Here is an 18,420-nt window from a genome sequence, read left to right as displayed (position 1 = left end):
AGAGGAGAAGCCTGGGGCTCAGGGGTCGGAGGGTGGGAGCTGCTCCTCTGTGAGTCCTGCTTGGAGCTCACTGATGCCCAAGGAGAAGGCTGGGGTGCGGCTGGCAGTTCCTGTAGCGCAGCCAGGTTAGTCCTGGACTTCCAAAGGGGCAGAGAGGCCTGTGAAGATGAACCTAGAGCCTGGGGCTGGGCATCTGTGGACTCACTCAGGCATACTGACCCATGCTCCGAGAGGGGCAGAGCTGCAGACAGGCTCCCATGCTGTGAACTTGGCACATGTCCCCAGTCCCTTAGACATAGAGCAGAGGCCCGTGGGAGTGGGCACTAAACAGCTGAGAGTCCCTTAGAGGGGACCCTGAGTAGCAGCATGGATGAGCAGGAGCTCAAGGGAGAGGGGGAGCCGGTGATCAGCCCCATCAGTGGGTCTGAGTCTCCCACAGGCCTGCAGTGGTAGGCAGACTTGAGGACCCAGGACTCGCAGGGGTCGTGGGACATGGCAGGCGAATCCACATCTCACACCTTAATTCCCAGAAGCTCTGTGGGGGGCCTTCCCCTGTCCAACTCCCTGGGTTTGATAGAATGATTCAACAAAGGAAAGAAGGGAGGTCACGTGACTCCTATCCAGGCCCCAGGACTGGGCCTCCTTGGCCTCTCTGCCCCTCCCCAGCACACTAGAACCCAGCAGCACCTCCTCAAACGTGACCAGACTGGAACCCACCCCTCGCAGGAGCGTGGGGCGTGCGGGGAGCTGGGCCTGTCTCCCAGGGAGAACAGAAGTGACAGAGCTCGGTTCCAAAACTCACACTTCAAAGGATCGATGGCAAAGGACTGCTGTTCTGAAAAGAGATTCGAGTGGGCCGCGCAGGCCATTTGCACACAATTGGCACGGAGCCCCTTCCTGCTGCCAGTGGCACCGCTCTTCCTTCCTGCCAAGCTGTTGGTGCCTCCTCCCCATCGTGGGGTGGCCCGCACATCCTTGCTGCCTGCATGGCGGTGCTTAGAGGCGGGCGGGTTGAGCCAATCCACTGCCTGCAGAGCCAAGGCCGTTTGGAGGAATTCTGTCCCCTTGATATCAAGGGAACAACCATTGTGGGCAGGAAACCCAGCTGCCTGGCTGGCAGGGGCAGGTCTGGGAGGGTTTCCAGAGAAACCAAACTCATTTTTTGCAGTGGAAGTCGGGCCTGGGCAGCAGGCAGGCAGGGTGGCTGTGACGGGCCCCAGGGTGGCCCTGGGGTCCTGCTGATAACACTGCTGCTCCTGGCTTTTTCAGAAGGTTAATTTACATCTCCTCCGCTCGGTCCCATTTGGGAAGGGGTTGACGTTCCCAGTAGACAGTTGCATACCATGTACCTGGGAAAACATACCCCAACATTTTTCTCCTAAAATAAGGGGTGCCCAAAAATAGGTGTGTACATGTTCTGATTCCCCCACTGACCCTCCTTTTTTTTTTTTTTTTTTTTTATTCAAGGGCTCTTCTTTGTCCTTCACTGTGCCTGGCACATTCTTCCCTCCACCCCCGATAGTTCTTTATGCGAGATCCAGCATCAGGCTCCTGAGCCAGAGGCTCCTGTCCAAGCTGTGTACCTGAGTGCAGTTTCTCAGCCTCTCTTCCCAAAGTCCCTGCATCTGAGACATGAGGGGAGTTTGTTAAATGTGCAGATCTCCTGGCCATCCATCCCTACATCTGCAGAATTGTGTCTCCAAGGACACAGCCTGGGAATCTGAATAGTTAACAAGCTCCTCAGGTGATTTTGCAGCATTCCTGACTGTGACGGATTGTAGACCCTCTGCAGGCAGGACTATGTTTTCTTCTTGTTTGTTTCCCAAGCATGTGACACAGTGCTTGGAATGGGATAGATGATGGATGGATGAAATGGCTGGATGGCTGGGTGGGTGGGTGGATGGATGGGCAGGCGTGCAGGCAGATGAACAGATGGATGGACAGATGGATGGAGAGGCAGATGAATTGACGAATGGGTGGACAGGCAGACGGATGGATGGATGGATGGATGGATGGATGGATGGATGGATGGATGGATGGGAAGATGTGAAGATGGATGAATGAGTAGATAGATAGATGGATGGATGGGCCGATGGATAGATGGGTGGATGGGTAGATGGGAAGACAGATGAATGGGTAGATGGGTGGGTGGATGGATGGATGGATAGATAGATGGATGGATGGTTGGATGGGAAGATGGATGAATGAGAAGATGGATGGATGGGTAGATGGATGGATGGGTAGATGGATGAATGGGTGGGTGGGTAGATGGGAAGTTAGAAGAATGGGTAGATGGATGAATGGATGGATGGATGGATGGGTAGATGGATGGGTGGATGGGTAGGTATATGGGAAGATAGGTGAATGGGTAAATGGATGGATGGATGGGTAGATGGATGGATGGGTGGGTAGATGGTTGGATGGGTGGGTGGGTAGATGGGAAGTTGGATGAGTGGGTAGATGGATGGATGGGTTGATGGGTAAATGGAAAGATGAATGAATCGGTGGGTGGGTGGGTGGATGGATGGATGGATGGATAGGTAAATGGATGGATGGGTAGATGGATGGATGGGTAGGTTGGAAGATGGATGGATGGATGGATGCGCAGTTGAGTTTGATAGGTGGGTGAATGAGTGGATAGATTGGTAGTTGGATAGGTGGTGAGTGAGTGAGTGCATGGCAGCATGAAAGAATGACAGAGTTTTCTAAATAGCAGTGTGTGTTTTGTCCCACGCTCTCACCACCATGCTTCCATCCTGCTTTTCCTCTGCTCAAACAGCAGCTATCCCTGTGTCTTCCCATCAGCTCCTCCTTCAGGATTCGGCTGCCATGTCCCTTCCTCTGGGAGTGTCCCCGCCCCCACCTGCCACGCTCCCTCTCTACTTTTTGGCCCAGGCCACACAGGCCTCTGATGCAGCACGTAGCACAGTGAGCGTGGTCATTTTAGGGGTTCATTTATTTAACAGACACACAGTGAACCCCTGAGGGTTCCTGGCCATGGGTGAGGCCTAGGGAAGCAGTGATGATTGACCCTGCTTACTGCAAGCCCCCATTCTGGCAAGGAAAAAACTAAGCCCATGACATAGCATTGCCAATGCTGGGGGGCGGGGGCACAGGGGGCACCAGCGTTTTTGCTCTGTGACATTAGGTAGGTGGACAGTGAGGCCATCCTCCTTTTCTGAAGCTCCTCCAGGTGTCTGCCCCAAATCCTGCTCCATCTTTGTGACCCCAGACACCAGCACAGTCCCTGGCCCAAGTAAGTCCTGTGTCAATTTAAGCAGAAGGATATGCGGATTCAAGAACACCATGCATGGTTTGAAATTGAAGATGGCCCAGAGGTACATTAGAAACCAGCGTGTTGGATACAGAACAGGAGAAACACCAGGTCTCAGTTCCTCCCCCCTCCGCAGTGACCTGGCAGGTTTCTGTACCCAGGCTGGGGTCGAGGGGGAGAAGGTGGAGTGTAGCAGTGGGGTCGGGGCCACCCATGACCCATCCAGTACAGGGAATCACTGCTGCTTTCCAGTTTGCAAGAGAGCTGCTGAGGCAGGGAGCGGCCCACTGTGGTGGCCATGGTGAGGACAGCAGGGCTGGCCCTTCTCCAACAAGCTTATCCCCACTGTGGCCTCAGGAAGCATGTGGGGCCCATAGAGAGATCCGCAGTTGGTTCTCATAGGTGCCTTAAAGCATCGTCTGTGTTGGAGCAGACATGGTGTTGAGGATGAACCTTCTTTCTAGCCAGGTTTCCCAGGGCCCCCAGCCGTGCCGTATGTGCCCCTCCCCCGGTCCTCATGCCCTGGGTGCAGTGCCTTCATCTGCTCTCTACCCACCATTCAAAGCACTGCCTCTTCCTGCAGGGCTTGCCCCGAGTCTCGCCGCACCCCCTCTTTGCTTCCGTAGTGTTCCTCCTCCTGACCCTCGGTTTGGCTGGGACGATTCTCATCTGATCCTCTGTGGTAGAGTCAGTCCTATCACACCGTATTCCCCTGCAAGTCTGGGGCTCCAGGGACAGGGTCCTTGACAATTTTTCTAGCTGGAGCACCCAAGAGCAAGGCAGGACTCCAGACTCCAGAATTCCCCTGGTTGCCTGGTCAGAATTCACTCTCAGAATTCACCCTAGTGTTCCACATGGAGGAGGTGGGGCCACAGAGAGAACAGGAGTCCCCGGGGTCCCTCAGCATCCCAGTGATGGGGCCAAGTCTCTCACCTCCCAGCCCAGTGCTCGCTCTTATACTGCTGGGTGGATGGGGACTTCCTCTTCTCCTCCACCTCTTCTTACCCAGGGTGTGGAGTCTTTACTTTTGAATGAATTGCATCAGCAAACAATGGGGTAGCCAAGCCCAGCCCCTTCCTCACCATATGAGGAACACCCATTCCTACCTGGATGCAGATGTTCTGTCAGGGAGGCACTCAAGGCACAAACCCCTCTCTTGCTCCCCATTCTCTGAAGAGGACCAGCAGGTACCATTTGCACAACCAGAAACCCAGAAGGGGCCCCCTCCTCCATTCCCCTGCACCCTCGGCACAGGTCCTGCTGTTTTTACGCCCCTGACATGAAGGCTCCCCGTGTTGGGGGGACCCCTTGCAGCACGTCACCTCTGCCTCCTTGTACAAGCCCGTTGGAAACAGCCTTTCATATTTTTGGTTGGTCTTGTAATAACAATAACACATCCTGAAGTGCATAATTGATAGAGATTAAATATGGAACTAAAAGGTGTGATTCTCCTGGAGAGGGGAGTTTGGAAGGAAAGTCAGGCAGGAGTGTTGAGTCCTCATTCCACACTGGGCTCACGTGCCTCTGATTGACGCATAGAAACACTTATGAGCTAGATAGTATTGTCATGCTCTGATAAATGAGGAAACCGAGGTACAGAGAGACCGAGTTTTCCCAAGCATCGCATAGCTAAGATAGGGCAGAGCTTCCATGGAAGATGATACCAATCTCTACCTATGCAGTTCCCTTCTCCCCAGGCCCATATAAAACAGCAGAATGACCTCACAGCCGTGAAGGAAGGAGAGTGTGGGTATCTGTGGGCACTGGCTCCTGGTGGCGCAGCAGCAAGTCCTTGGCCTCCCTTTGCAGCCCGGGGTTACTGCTCTGAGATGACCCTCTCAGGTCCAGGGTTCTGCTGGGAAACTGTGAGGCACATCCTGGCCAGCTGGGCTGAGAGGAGTCCACAGGCCCTGCATCGAGTTTTGGAGGAGATGCTTCAGGCAGTGATGATTGTCCTGGTCACCTGGGATGTGGCTGATCTGTTTCAGTTAGGTCATTTCTTCAGGTTATTAGGAACTTATAAAGTGGGGTTTTCAGTTCCATTAACCTTCAAAAATCGTGGGCTGAGTGGTTCTCTGTCTGGCCTTTGAGATTCAAATGAGGGCTAGAGGAAAACACTTCTGGGGCCATAATTCCTCTTTCAGCAGGGCTGGTGCCTTTGGATCCTGAGTAATTTAAAAGAAGGTAAAGATGTGGAGAAATCAGATTGTTTTCCTCCTTGCTTAGACACATTAGGAGGGAGTGAAGGTGTTGAGGGCATCCCTGGCCCAGCACCAAAGTCCTAAGTAAGATACAGACCGGCGCAGTGGCTCACGCCAGTCATCCGAACCACTTTGGGAGGCAGAGGCAGGTGATTGCTTGAGCTTAGGGTTTTGAAACCAGCCTGGGCAACATAGTGAGACCCTGTCTCTAAAAAAGTAATTATAATAATATTGAGGTGTCGTGGTACACGCCTGTCATCCCAGCTACTCAGGAGGCTGAGGTGGGAGATCACTTAAGCCTGGGAGTCAAGGCTGCAGTGAGCTGTGATGGCACCACTGCACTTCAGCCTGGGTGACAAAGCCTCTAAAAAAAACAAAAAAAAACAAACAAAAAAAACCCCTAAGATATAAAGATTTTCCTTCCTCACTTTGCCACTGCAAGCTTTATGACAGAAATAGTTATCACAGTAGGGCCATGAGGACCGGTGGGGTCCTCCTGACCTTCCCCCAACCCCATGGTGTCTTTGGGCTTATGTCCCTCACCCATGCTCAGCAGTTGAGTTTAAAAACAAACATGCTTTATTCTTCCAGTGGATGTTCATTGAGGGCCTACTGTGTACCCAGTACATGGGCCGGGGAGGGATGCCTGTGTCTGGACTGAGCAACTTCCACCCTGTAGGCTGGGGCGGCCGTGTCTGTCCAGTGATGTACGTGGTCCCCAGGACAGGGTCACTGTGTGGCCACCATCCCTTCTCTCCTGGGAAATTGACTTCTTTCAACCACAAGTCAGAAAGAAACCTGCAGTCCTTGCCAGCAACCACGTAATGAATAGGTTCCTGATTAATAAGCCAGCACGCCGGTGGGCCGGGCCTCCAAGGGGCTGGTGCTGACTGTGTGAGGTTTTTAGTGCAGTTCCTTCCACTTTAAGTGAAGATAATTCCACGTCCACACCATTGTCAGATGATTCGTGAGCTGCTCGCCCATCCTCTGCTGTGGTTTCTTTTTCTTTCTTTCTTTTTTTTTTTTTTTTTTTTGAGATGGAGTCTCACTCTGTCACCCAGGCTGTGAGTGCAGTGGTGCAATCTTGGCTCACTGCAACTTCCATCTTCCGGGTTCAAGTGATTCTCCTGTCTCAGCCTCCCGAGCAAGTAGCTGAGATTACAGGCATGGGCCACCATGCCCGGCTAATTTTTGTATTTTTAGTAGAAACGGGGTTTGGCTGTGTTAGCCAGGCTGGTCTTGAACTCCTGACCTCAGAGGGTCCACTCCCCTTGGCCCCCCAAAGTGCTGGGATTACAGGCATTAGCCACCGCGCCCAGACCTCTGCTGTGATTTCTCCTTCCGCACGCTTGTTTAAAAGATCCAGACAGAGCCGGGCAGGTGGATTTTCTTTCCTCCAGGCCATCTGCCTCCGGTTCTTGCCCAGCTTAGGAGGGGAAGGTATGACCTCATGATTTCCTCCCTGCTTTGTGGTGGTGCCCCCCGACTCCACTTTTATATCTGAAATCATTGATGGTAAGGACAGCCGAGCACCACTGTCCTGTCTCATGTGCAACACTGAGAGATGCCACAGGGCTGCCGTGCGCATCCATTCATATGACGTGGTGTCAGATATGTAAAGATGCAAACATGTCAGTGCTTCATTCGTGTCACATCACCTAAGGGGCAGAGGGCACCTGTGATCTGCAGTGGTGATGCCCCGATGCCTCTTAGCACTGTCAGCAGCTGAGGGAAGTGCAGTCACACCAGAGCCGCTTGCTCTGCAGGCCTGGCCAGGGGTGCGCTGATTCTCCTGCCTCTGCCCAGCCCCACTCGTCTTGTTCACCCTCAGGCCCTCCACGTCCCCCCTGCTAACACCTCTCCCTTTTTGTCATCTCTAGTTCTGAGCATCGGCGAAGGGGGCTTCTGGGAAGGCAGCGCCCGCGGCCACATCGGATGGTTTCCGGCGGAGTGCGTGGAGGAGGTCCAGTGTAAGCCCAGGGACAGCCAGGCAGGTAAGGCGAGCGCTCGTGGCCGCCCACCCTCGATCCCACAGGCCTATCTCAGGCCCGTGGTCGGTGTTGTCCATGGCAAGATTTGGCCGTTGCGTCGTAGAGGGAGGCTGAGTTGCGAATTCAGGACTTTCTAGATCTTTGGAAACAGGTTGGTTGCTTTCATTCCTCTGGGCTTCATCCAAACCAGAAATTCCTTACAAGATGGTGTGGAAGCTTTTAGTTAAAAGGCTGCTCAGTACACGTCCCAGAAAACCTGGACCGTATGTTCTAGCCATCAGAGAGAGACTTTTGGGGGTTGATTAGATTTCTTTTTCGATCTCTTCTATCGATGGCATAAAACAGGCAGCTTCCCATGTGCAGGCAAGATGCTCCCGTGCCGCCCTGAGAACACGTAGCAAACGCCTCCGTAAAAACTGCTCGAAAGAGTTCGGTGTTCCGACGGGAAGCCATTCCAGCATCTCTCTTAGAACCTCCAGATATAGCACTTGCTGAAAATTGTTTCAAAATTGATTGCCGAGAGATTGAATTCATTAAAATGTGAAGAGGAGACCACTTATATAAAATGGTACCGAGTGTGAGTGTGTGTGTGTGTGTGTGTGTGTGTGTGTGTGTGTGTGTGTGTATGAGAGTGGAGGAAAAGTGAAGCCTTAAGTGTCTTATAAGAAGAAAGCAGTCCGCATGTGAACGGCATCTGGCTTTTAGTAGAATCCCAGGCTCACAGAACATGTGTCAAGTGGCCACGGATGCTGCGGCCACCAACCATGCACGCCTTCTTGTGCGGAGCCTGCCGCCTCTGAGCTCTGTCCAAACGGGCCCATTGCCCTGTTTTTGAGGTTCCTAGTCTGTGGGCTCACTAGGTAGCCCTCTGCCGCCTGATCAGATCTGCCGGGGCCAGCCAGGCCCTACAAACGTGTGTTCTGGAAAGCAAGGAGGAGTCTGTCCTGGACCTGGCTGGCTTTGCAGTCTCTAGCAGGGAGGCTCAGTAGGTTTTCTGTCTGAGATCTTGGCTTCAACGGGGACTCAGTTCGTGCAGCAGCTTCCCTGCTGATGAGTCCCTGCTCAGGCTTAGACACCAGACGGTATTGTGGGGTATCGAGGTAAGACATGTCCCAAACTTAACCATGAAGGAGAAGCTGGGAATGTGCTCTGCTCGGAAGGCTGGATGGGAGGGAGTGTGTTTTTCTGGATGTGGCGATGACAATGTTACCAGCAAAGCTGGTCTTCCCAAGAATGGGGTCTTTCTCTGTTGTGTGCTACACAGCCAGTATCCAAAAGCAAAAGTGAGCTTCAAGCAGCACAGGCTTTATTTGATGGCCATGGAACCGAGAAGCGGGAGCTTGGCTCACAGATCCATTTATCAGCTCCCGAGGGCTGGGAAGTCACAGAGCTGGGGCTTCTGTAATAAAGGGATTGGGCATTAAATCAAGGGGAGGAATATTCATGTCTTTTCTGGAAATGGGCAGAGAGCTTCTCAGAACTGGTGTGCCGCCTTCCTTTCTGTCCTTTTATGGTTTCTTTCTGTTGTTGTCATGGTGATTGTCAACTATCCTGGTGCTGGGGGGAGGGTCATTTAGCATGGAAATCAGATTGTAATGAGGTTAGAGGTTCTTCAGAAGCCAAGTGAGCTGCCATCTTGGATCCCACTAGTCTTAGCCTTTTTGGTCACCAGGGGGAACTTCTGACCTCAGGCATCCTGTTGCCTCAAGATAAGCAGAGTTGAACCAGGTAGGCCACACGGGCTTTACACTGGGCAGCAATCACACTGAGCACTGGCACAGGCCAGACCTCCAAGCCCTGCCATTGCCCGTCCACCCCTGGTCCACACCCACCCTCTCCTGCAAGCAACCTTCCCCTGCCTCACTTGTCTGAGAAGGGCCAGGCCCCGGAGCTCAGCTTGCCTCCCAGGGTTGCTCAATGCCTTCCTTCTCCCTGTCCTCCAGTCCTCCTCTTCCTGAGCAGCCACCACTCCTCCCTCTCCTGGCACTCACCTTCAGAGCCACACTGGCTGCCCTCCCTCCACTCTTTTGTTGGAAGGACTCAACTGTGCCAGCACCGGGCTTTGTTGGCTATGCCACACCTGGATGGGGCAGTCCTGGAGGGCTGCGTAGGGGGATCATTTGAGCTTCCTGCTCTCTGCATCCTCCAGAGAGTAGCGGCTTCCAGGATAGTGTGCAGGAGGAAGCAGGGCAGCTGGAGCAACCTGTCTTCCTCCTCTCTCCTGTGGGCTTTTCCCGTCCACCTGCCAGCATCACCCTGTGTGCCCTAGATGAGAACGTATGGCTTTCTCCAGCCCCGTTGACAGGGTCCCCACCCAGGGCAGGTGGGCGAGTTGGAGTCTGCCAGAAGATGTACATCCTGTGCAGGCAGCTTCCAGAGGGGCGGTGATTTGTGTTTGTGTTTACTGTGGGAGGAGGTTATTTAAGGGGTAAGACAGAGGTTTCTAGAAGGGTGATCTTGCTCCAGCTCACACTCCCAGGACAATGTCCTTGATAAAACCGTATTTTCTACCTGGGCTGATGCAGGTGTGAGTCTCACCGGGCTAAAGTCAGGGCATCAGCAGGGCTGCATTCCTTTCTGCAATCTGTGGGGGAGAATTTGTTTCCTTGCCTTTCCAGCATCCTTGGCTCATGGCCCCTTCCTCCGTCTCCAAAGCCAGCACCTGTTGGTAGGGTCCTTCTTCCATTGCATCTCTCCAACCCTCCCTTCTGCCTCCTCTTCTTCCACTTTTAAGAACCTGTGTGATTATGGCCAGGTGCAGTGACTCACACCTGTAATCCCAGCACTTTGGGAGACTGAGGTGGGCAGATCTCTTGAGTTTAGGAGTTCGAGACCAGCCTGGCCAACATGGTGAAACCCTGTCTGTACTAAAAATGCAAAAATTAGCTGGACATGGTGCCATGCACCTGTAGTCCCAGCTCCTCGGGAGGCTGAGACAGGAAAATTGCTTGAACCTGGGAGGCGGAGGTTGCAGTGAGCTGAGATTGCACCACTGCACTCCAGCCTGGGCAATAGAGCAAGACTCCACCTCAAAAAAAGAAAAAATAAAATAAAATAAATAAAAGAAAGAAAAGAAGAGAAAAGAAAAGAACCCGTGTGATTAGATGGGCCCACCTTGCTAATCCAGGTCAAGTAAACTGATGGGCCGCCTTAATTCTGCCTGCAACCTTAATTCCCTTTTGCCTTAAGGGAGCATATTCACAGGTTCTAGGGATTAGGACCTGGGCATCCTAGGGAGGAGGCATCTTTCTCCCGAACACAGATGGCAAAAATGAACATCAGAACTCTCCTCTAACACAAAGGCTGTGGGTCAGGGAAGGAAGGCATCTCTGTGACCTGGGGTGGAAGGAGGTACACCAAGATCACAGCACAGAGGAGTCGAGGAGGGTGGGGAGGATTCCACAGTGGTTCCTGCTGGGTTCTGCTTGCCCTTGGGTGCTCTAAGATCGTGACTTAGCACCTTCTTTTGTATTATCTTCTTTTATAGAGGTGTGATTTACATACAGGAAAACACACAGATTATAAGAAAAATCTAGTTCAGTGCATTTTGACAAATGTATATACCCATGTCTCCAACTGCAAATAAGATATTAAACCTTTCCTTCACAGGCCAGGTGTGGTGGCTCATGCCTGTAATCTTTGCACCTTGGGAGGCCAAGGCGGGTGAATCACTTGAGGTCAGGAGTTTGAGACCATCGTGGCCAACATGGTGAAACCTGTCTCTACTGAAAATACAAAAATTAGCTGGGCATGATGGTGATGCCTGTAATCCCAGCTACTTGGGAGGCCGAGGCATAAGAATCACTTGAACCTGGGAGGTGGAGGTTGCAGTGAGCCAAGATCACACCATTGCACTCCAGCCTAGGTGACAAGAGCAAAACTCCATCTCAAAAAATATATAAAATAATTTTAAAAAACACCTTTCTTTCACCCCAGGAAGTGATCTCAGGCTGTCTTCCAGCCATCCCTCCCCATCCCACATGGGAACCAAGTGTGATTCTGATTTCTGTCACCATAGACCATAGATTTCTGTCACCATAGATTTTGCCTATCAGTGGATTTCATGTAGATGAGACCCTGCAACTTGTACTCTCGGGCCCAACTTCTTTCCCTCAGCCTAATGCCTGTGATATCAGCTATGTATTGCAGGACTCAGTGGTTTATATGTTTTTTTTTTTTCTGAGACGGAGTCTCTGTTGCCCAGACTGGAGTGCAGTGGCACCATCTCAGCTCACTGCAAACTCCAACTCCAGAGTTCAAGTGATTCTCATGCCTCAGCCTCCCTAGTAGCTGGGATTACAGGCTCCCACCACCACACCTGGCTGATTTTTGTATTTTTAGTAAGGAGGGGATTTCACCATGTTTGCCAGACTGGTTTTGAACTCCTGGCCTCAAGGGATCCACCTGCCTTGACCTCCCAAAATGCTGGGATTACAGGCATGATCCACCATGCCCAGACAGCAGTTTATAAATGTTTATTTCTGGCTAGTGTTCTATGATGTATTTACACCACAGTTTGATCATTCTCCTGATGATGGACATGTGGATTGCTTCTCAGTTTTGGCTAATATGAATGAACCTGCTAAAAAAGGTTTTTGTGTGAGTCTTTTTAAGGACATACATTTTTATTTCTCTAGGTAGAAAACTGCTGGGTTGTATGATAACATTTTCATTTTATAAGAAACTACCACACAGTTCTCCAAAGTGCTGTCCCATTTTGTTCTCCTACCAGCAGTGTGTGAGAGTTCCAGTTGCTCCACTTTCTCATCAACATTTGGCAATATCGGTCTGCTTAACTTCAGCTGTTCTAATAGATATGAAATGATATCTTATTGTGGGTGTAATTTGCATTTTTCTGGGGATGATGATTAGGCGTCTCTTTGTGTGCTCATTTGCTGTATGTATAGCTTCTTTAAGTCTTTGGTTCATTTTTAATGGCAGTGTTCATCTTTTCCTTATTGGTTTGTAGGAGTTCTTTATATATTCTGTTTATCAGTCCTTTGTCAGATATATGCTGCAAACATTTTTCCCAGCCTGTGACTTGCCTTTTCATTTTCTAACTACAGTCATCTCTCAGTATACGTGGGGATTGGTTCCAGGACACCACCACCTCACATCATATACCAAAATCCACCTCAAGTCCCACAGTCATCTCCATGGAACCTGTGTATGTGAAGTCAGCCCTCTGTATATGCAGGTTTTATTTCACACAAATATTGTGTTTTCAATCTACATTTAGTTGAAAAATCCACATGTAAGTTGACCCATGCAGTTCAAACCCATGCTGTTCAAGGGTCAACTGTATGTCTTTTAATGAGTAGAAGGGTTTTTTAAAATTTTGAGTCTAATCCAAATTATTTTTTTTTTCTTCCACGTTAGTGCTTTTTGTCACTTTTTTCTTTTGAGTCAGGGTCTTGCTGTGTCATCGAGGTGGGAATGCAGTGGTGCCATCAGGGCTCATTACATGCCTTGACTTCCCAGGTTCAAATGATTCTCCTGCCTTCTTTTAAAATTTATTTTATTAGTATATTTTTTTGTAGAGACGAGTTCTCACTATGTTGCCCAGGCTGTTCTTGAACTCCTAGGCACAAGTGACCCTCCTGCCTCGGTCTCCCAAGGTACTGGGATTGTAGGTGTGAGCCACCATGCCTGGCCCTTTTTGTAGCTTTTTTGGATGCTGAAAATTAGAAGACTTTGGATATACATAGAATCTGGAAGATGGTACAAAATGTTTTTAGATGTTCCCATCCACCAAGCTCTTTCTACACAGTCGACCTTGCTTGCACCCTTGGAAGCTATTTCTCTTTTATGGAGCACCATTGCTTTATGTTGTAAAATGAACATTTAGTTGGTAAACTCCATTCATGAACATTAAATGAAATAAGTGAGTGACTCACAGAATGAATAACTCAGTAAAGAAGTGGCTGCTCAGGACCCAGTGAATTCTCATCGCCTCATGACAGTCGCTGGAGGTTGGGGATAACAAACAGCAAAATCAAATGGTGGTCCTCGTTGGTTGGTTGGTTGGTTGGTTGGTTGGTTGGTTGGTTGGTTGGTTGGTTGGCTGGTTGGCTGGTTGGTTGGTTGGTTGGTTGGTTAATTAGTTAGCTGGCTTGCTGGTTGGTTGGTTGGTTGGTTGGTTGATTGATTGCTTGGCTGGCTGGCTGGCTAGCTGGCTGGTTGGTTGGTTGGTTGATTAGCTGTCCAGCTGACTGATTAGTTGGTTGGTTGGTTGATTAGCTGTCTGGCTGACTGGTTGGTTGGTTGATTAACTAGTTGGCTGACTGACTGATTGGTTAGTTGGTTGGTTGGTTGGTTGGTTGGTCAGCTGGCTGGCTGATTGGTTGGTTGGTTGGATGGATGGTTGGTCAAATGATACAAGTTCAGCTTAGTTCCATGAATAGTTTGGTAGTTATGCCTTCAAGATATAGCGGGCTTACTCACCTGAGCCTTAGTTGTAATTTCTTAAGGCTGCATGTTTATGGGACTTCACAGTTCCAGTGGGCTTTCCTGCATGCTGTCTCATCCGACCTTCTGGAATAAGTAGGGCAGGAATCATCACCTGCATTGTACACATGAGCATCCCCATCTCAGCATGTCGGAGCACACAGATAGGGAGTTACTGGGCAGGGACTATGACCCGTTATTTGTAACTACTGATGCTTGAGCTGTGACCTGTACCTGCATCAGGGCAGTGTTTCTCATGCAGTGATCAGGGTGGTGATCCTGGTGTGTGACTGCCAGTGATTAATCCTCCTGCACATCCACCTGAGGCAATGGGGAAGCAGAAACATATCCGGGTCTATTCTCAGCTCAGCTGTCTCTGGCTGGCTCTGAGTAGACTTCTTTATCTAAAATGTGAAGCCTGGAGATGATGCGTATGAAGAGTTGGGGGGAAGTTTATGATCATAGCTTTTTTGTTTCTGTGCGTAAGAGACAGAGGCATGCCCAGATTTATAAAATCTCACTTCTTTGCATGCATCAGCCCAGAGACCTGAGAGCTAAGTGCCACATATGACTATGTTGTTATTATATGCAGGAGGAGATGCATCTTGGAAGATGGTGCTCTAGAAAATTGGTGCTTAATTACATGCATGTCCTTACCCCATCCTGCTGGAGTTTAGGCTCTCTGAGGGCAGGGACACCTGTGCCGTGCATGGTGCCTATCCAGGACAGAGTGCATGTCAGTTGGCCCACCGCGTTTGTGAAAAGGAGGTTGGGTGGTGTTGCACTTGATCAGTTAGGAGTTGGAAGGTCTGGCTTTTGTCAAGACTCTAAAGCTTTCCACCCATTTGTATTAGGTAGCTCAATGTCAGCTGCTACGACAAGTGAACCCACAACATCAGTGGCTTAATGGAGTGCAGGTTTTTTTCTTGCCCAGTAGCCACCCAGTGTGGTCTCTTCTGGTCAGCAGACAGGCTGATTTTCTCCATGATGTGACCAAGCAGTCCAGGCCCTTCCATTCTGTGGCCTGGTCATCCTCGAGGACCTTAGGGTCCCCTGCCCCCAGCCTGCAGAGATGGGGAGAGAGAAAGGAGAAACGCTGCCCTCTTGTGTGAGGCTCTGGCACAGCAGGGACACACATCATCGCCCGTGACACCCTGTGGAGGGGACCTGGATGCTGCAGATGCTGGGACCTGTGGTCCCGGGCCAGGAGCCACCTCCTGGTGACTGTTTGAGTCAAGATTCTCCAGAGAAACAGAACCAGTAGGACGTAGACACAGATGTAGATACAGATAGAGCATATGTATTAAGAGACTCATTTCAAAGACTTGGCTCACCCGATCATGGGAACGGGCAAGTCTAAAATCCTCTGGGCAGTCCAGCAGCCTGGAACACCCGGACAGGAGCTGGTGCTGCAGACTTGAGGCAGAATCTCTTCTTCCTCAGAGAAACCTCAATTTTGCTCTTGAGGCCTTTTAACTGATTGGAGGAGGCCCACCCACATTACTGAGAAAAATGTTGACTTCAAGCCAACAGACTGTAAATGTTAACCACATCTACAAAATACCCTCCCAGCAACACCTAGGCTAGTGCTTGGCTGCATAACTGGGTGCTATAGCCTGGTCCGTTGGCCCATAAAGCTGACCCTCTTTATGCACCCTGGGTGGAGAGACAGTGCCCTGGGTGGACATGCACCCTGGGTGGAGAGACAGTGCTCACCTCCCCTGCTGGGGACTTGACTGCCTTCTGCATCTTCCAAGACATCAATTTCCTCATCTGTGAATTCAGGCTGGTGGATTGTAGAATCACTTGATCCTTCCTCCTCAGAATTCTACACATTGAAATCAGGGCTGCCCCTGATGATGTATCTTGACTAAGAAACAAAGACAAAATATTTCCAAAGTAATCAGTTGGCACCCATGGATGAGGCAGTTTATGAAAAATGAATGCAATGCACGTGCGTGCAGTTTTCAGCGACACATCTTATGTGTACATGGAAACTGTCAGGCCAGGGCTCTCTGTTTATCCCTGAGAAAATGACAAGGCCAAGCAGCACCACAGCAAATCGTATTTTAGTTGCTGAAACAAACAAAAGACTTGACTATCAGTGAGCACCATTCATGTAGAACATGATGAGAAAATGGGTGTGATGAGTCACCGCTGTACATCCCTGTTTCCATCCTCCAGAGACAGGTAGGATCTGGTCACCTGAAAGCCACTGAGGTAGGAGTGGGGGCCTCACAGCCGGGCAGCTCAGACTGGGCGTAAGATGCCACATTCTCAACTCCTACTTCACTCCTGGGCACCTACCCAGATGAGCAGCACCTACCCAGTGTAGTTTTGGCATGTCCTGTGCCGTATGCACCGTCAGAGCCTGTTGGAGTCGGGATCCTCAATCAGCTGCAGAGACCACCGAGGAAGTGACTTGATGGGATTCTCTGCAGAATGGGCTTCCGGAATCTTCTGGCTGACTCCCTGGTGCAGGGGTCTCGACTGGGTAGAAGGTGTGAGTGTAGGATGGGATTAGCCGTGCCTTCCCTTGACTGGCCACTCTTGTGGGGTAAGTCTGCCTTTAAGAATAGTCCCCATGGCTCTCTAGAAGTTTCTAGAAGCTAGCCATAAGCACAGGGTCTAGATCAGAAAGTCAGAGCTCTGACCAGGAAACAGATGTGGTTTGCTGTGTGTCTTTTCTACTTTTTTGTGGCACTCAATGGAGAAGAGAGAGGACCTCATTTGAGCCTCGTAATTGCCCTTTATGGGAGGTGCCTTTATGATCCCCGCTTATTCATAAGGAAACACGTGTTGTATATGTGTCTGGGAAGCATGTGTGCCAGGCTGTCCAGATTCCCAAGCTCTCTTCCCATGGACTGTTCCCATTCAGAATCCCTGCCGTGGACTCTCCTTTCCAGCCACTCTCTAATTTACCAGCGTAGGGGGCCCTTACTGGGAGCATCTTACAGCTTAGCATTGCCATTTGCTCTAAGAAGTGTCTCCGGACCGCCACCAGCCCCACACCCCAAGGGCTAATGGGCATAACATTCTCGGATCTCTCCTTCAGATTGTGTGGACCTGACAGGGTGGCGGTGAGGCTGGCATGTGTTTCCTCCTCCCAGAAATCGCCCTGAACACAGTGCGTTGCTCCTCTGTCATCTGAAGCCACACCTGGAGCCATCACCTCCTGTCTCCTATAGGACACCCTGTGTGGCCTCGTCGGGGTTTCAGGACACACTTGGAGTTTAAATCTCCTCCTCCCAAATCCAACCCTGGGGTCAGGGCTGGGCAGGAGAAGGTTGGGGACCTCTTGGTTTTACCAACTCTTTTGTGACTGCAGCAGTCCCCCGTTATCTTCAGGGGCTACATCCCAAGACCCCCATTGGGTGCCTGAAACGGGGGACAGCACTGAACCCTGTACTGCCCTGTACTGCATACACTGTGTTTTTGGTCTGATATCAGAGCCAGCTCCTAAGTGACTAACCAGTGGGTGGTGTGGACAGCAGGAGTGCGCTGGACAAAGGGATGAGTCACTTCCCCCGGGCGGAACGGCACTCGACATCACGCTACTCAGAATGGCATGCAATTGAAAACTTTTCAACTGTTTATTTCTGGACTTTTCTGTTCAATATTTTCAGACTTCAGTTGACCATGGGTGATTAAAACCTCAGAAAGTGAAACCATGGATAAAGGGAAGCTGCTGAAGTCACAAGTGACTTGGGGCCACTGTCCTTTGAGATTTCTTGTCTGTGGCCATTGATAAGAAGATAACACAATGAGGAAAGTCCTCATCCACAATGGCCCTGGTGGGGGACCTGTCCTCTTGGCTGTCACGCCTCCCTGTTCAACACTAGGTCAGCTTCTGGGATCCACCTGCTCTCCCTCGGGAGCCATATCAAGTATGCACTGGAGTAAGTCATGTTCCCCCATCCTGCAGGCCATGTAACGTTATCGTTCCAGCCTTTTCAGAGCACACGGTTCCAAACCTTGTCCCTGTGGTTGCATCCTTTCACCTCTCATTTGATGTTTATAGGTAACTCATGTGATCCTCAGAGTAAACTTGGGAGGGGGGCATGCAGTGATGTTAGTCCATTTGACACGAGGTCAGAGATGGTGAGTGACTTGCTCAGAAGCATGGGTGGCCGACCCAGGACCTAAACATAGATACATCTGAGCTGACATCTGTTTCCTTTACCTGGAGGCTGGAGCATCCCCAGGGTCAGCCAGCCTCTGAGATGTTAAGATTTTGTGGCCTTGGAGTGAGGGACCAGGGGTGGTGTTGGTGGTGGTAATGATGATAAGTGGTTGATGGCAGCCATGGTGATGCTGTTTATGGTGGTGCTGGTGGTGGTGGCGGTCATGGTGATGATCGTGGTGATGCTGGTGGTGGTGCTCATGGCGATGATGGTAGTGATGTTGGTGGTGGTGGTCATGCTGATGGTCATGGTGATGGTCATGGTGATGATGGTGTTGATGCTGGTGGTAGTCTTGGTGATGATGGTGGTGATGCTGGTGGTGG

General features: G+C 50.7%; 1 protein-coding gene across 2 annotated transcripts in view; it reads left to right on the top strand.

Annotated features, from left to right (window-relative positions):
* Positions 1-18,420, top strand: part of SHANK2 (SH3 and multiple ankyrin repeat domains 2) — a 691,655-nt gene that overhangs the window by 353,585 nt on the left and 319,650 nt on the right. For both annotated transcript variants that reach the window (XM_055356048.2, XM_055356047.2), the window contains exon 15: positions 7,356-7,469. In XM_055356048.2, the coding sequence (XP_055212023.1) occupies positions 7,356-7,469 (114 nt within the window). The remainder of the gene's footprint in view (positions 1-7,355; positions 7,470-18,420) is intronic.

This window comes from Gorilla gorilla, chromosome 9, assembly GCF_029281585.2.
Source record: "Gorilla gorilla gorilla isolate KB3781 chromosome 9, NHGRI_mGorGor1-v2.1_pri, whole genome shotgun sequence".
Lineage (NCBI taxonomy): Eukaryota > Metazoa > Chordata > Mammalia > Primates > Hominidae > Gorilla > Gorilla gorilla.
This window is presented reverse-complemented; position numbering and strand designations above follow the sequence as displayed.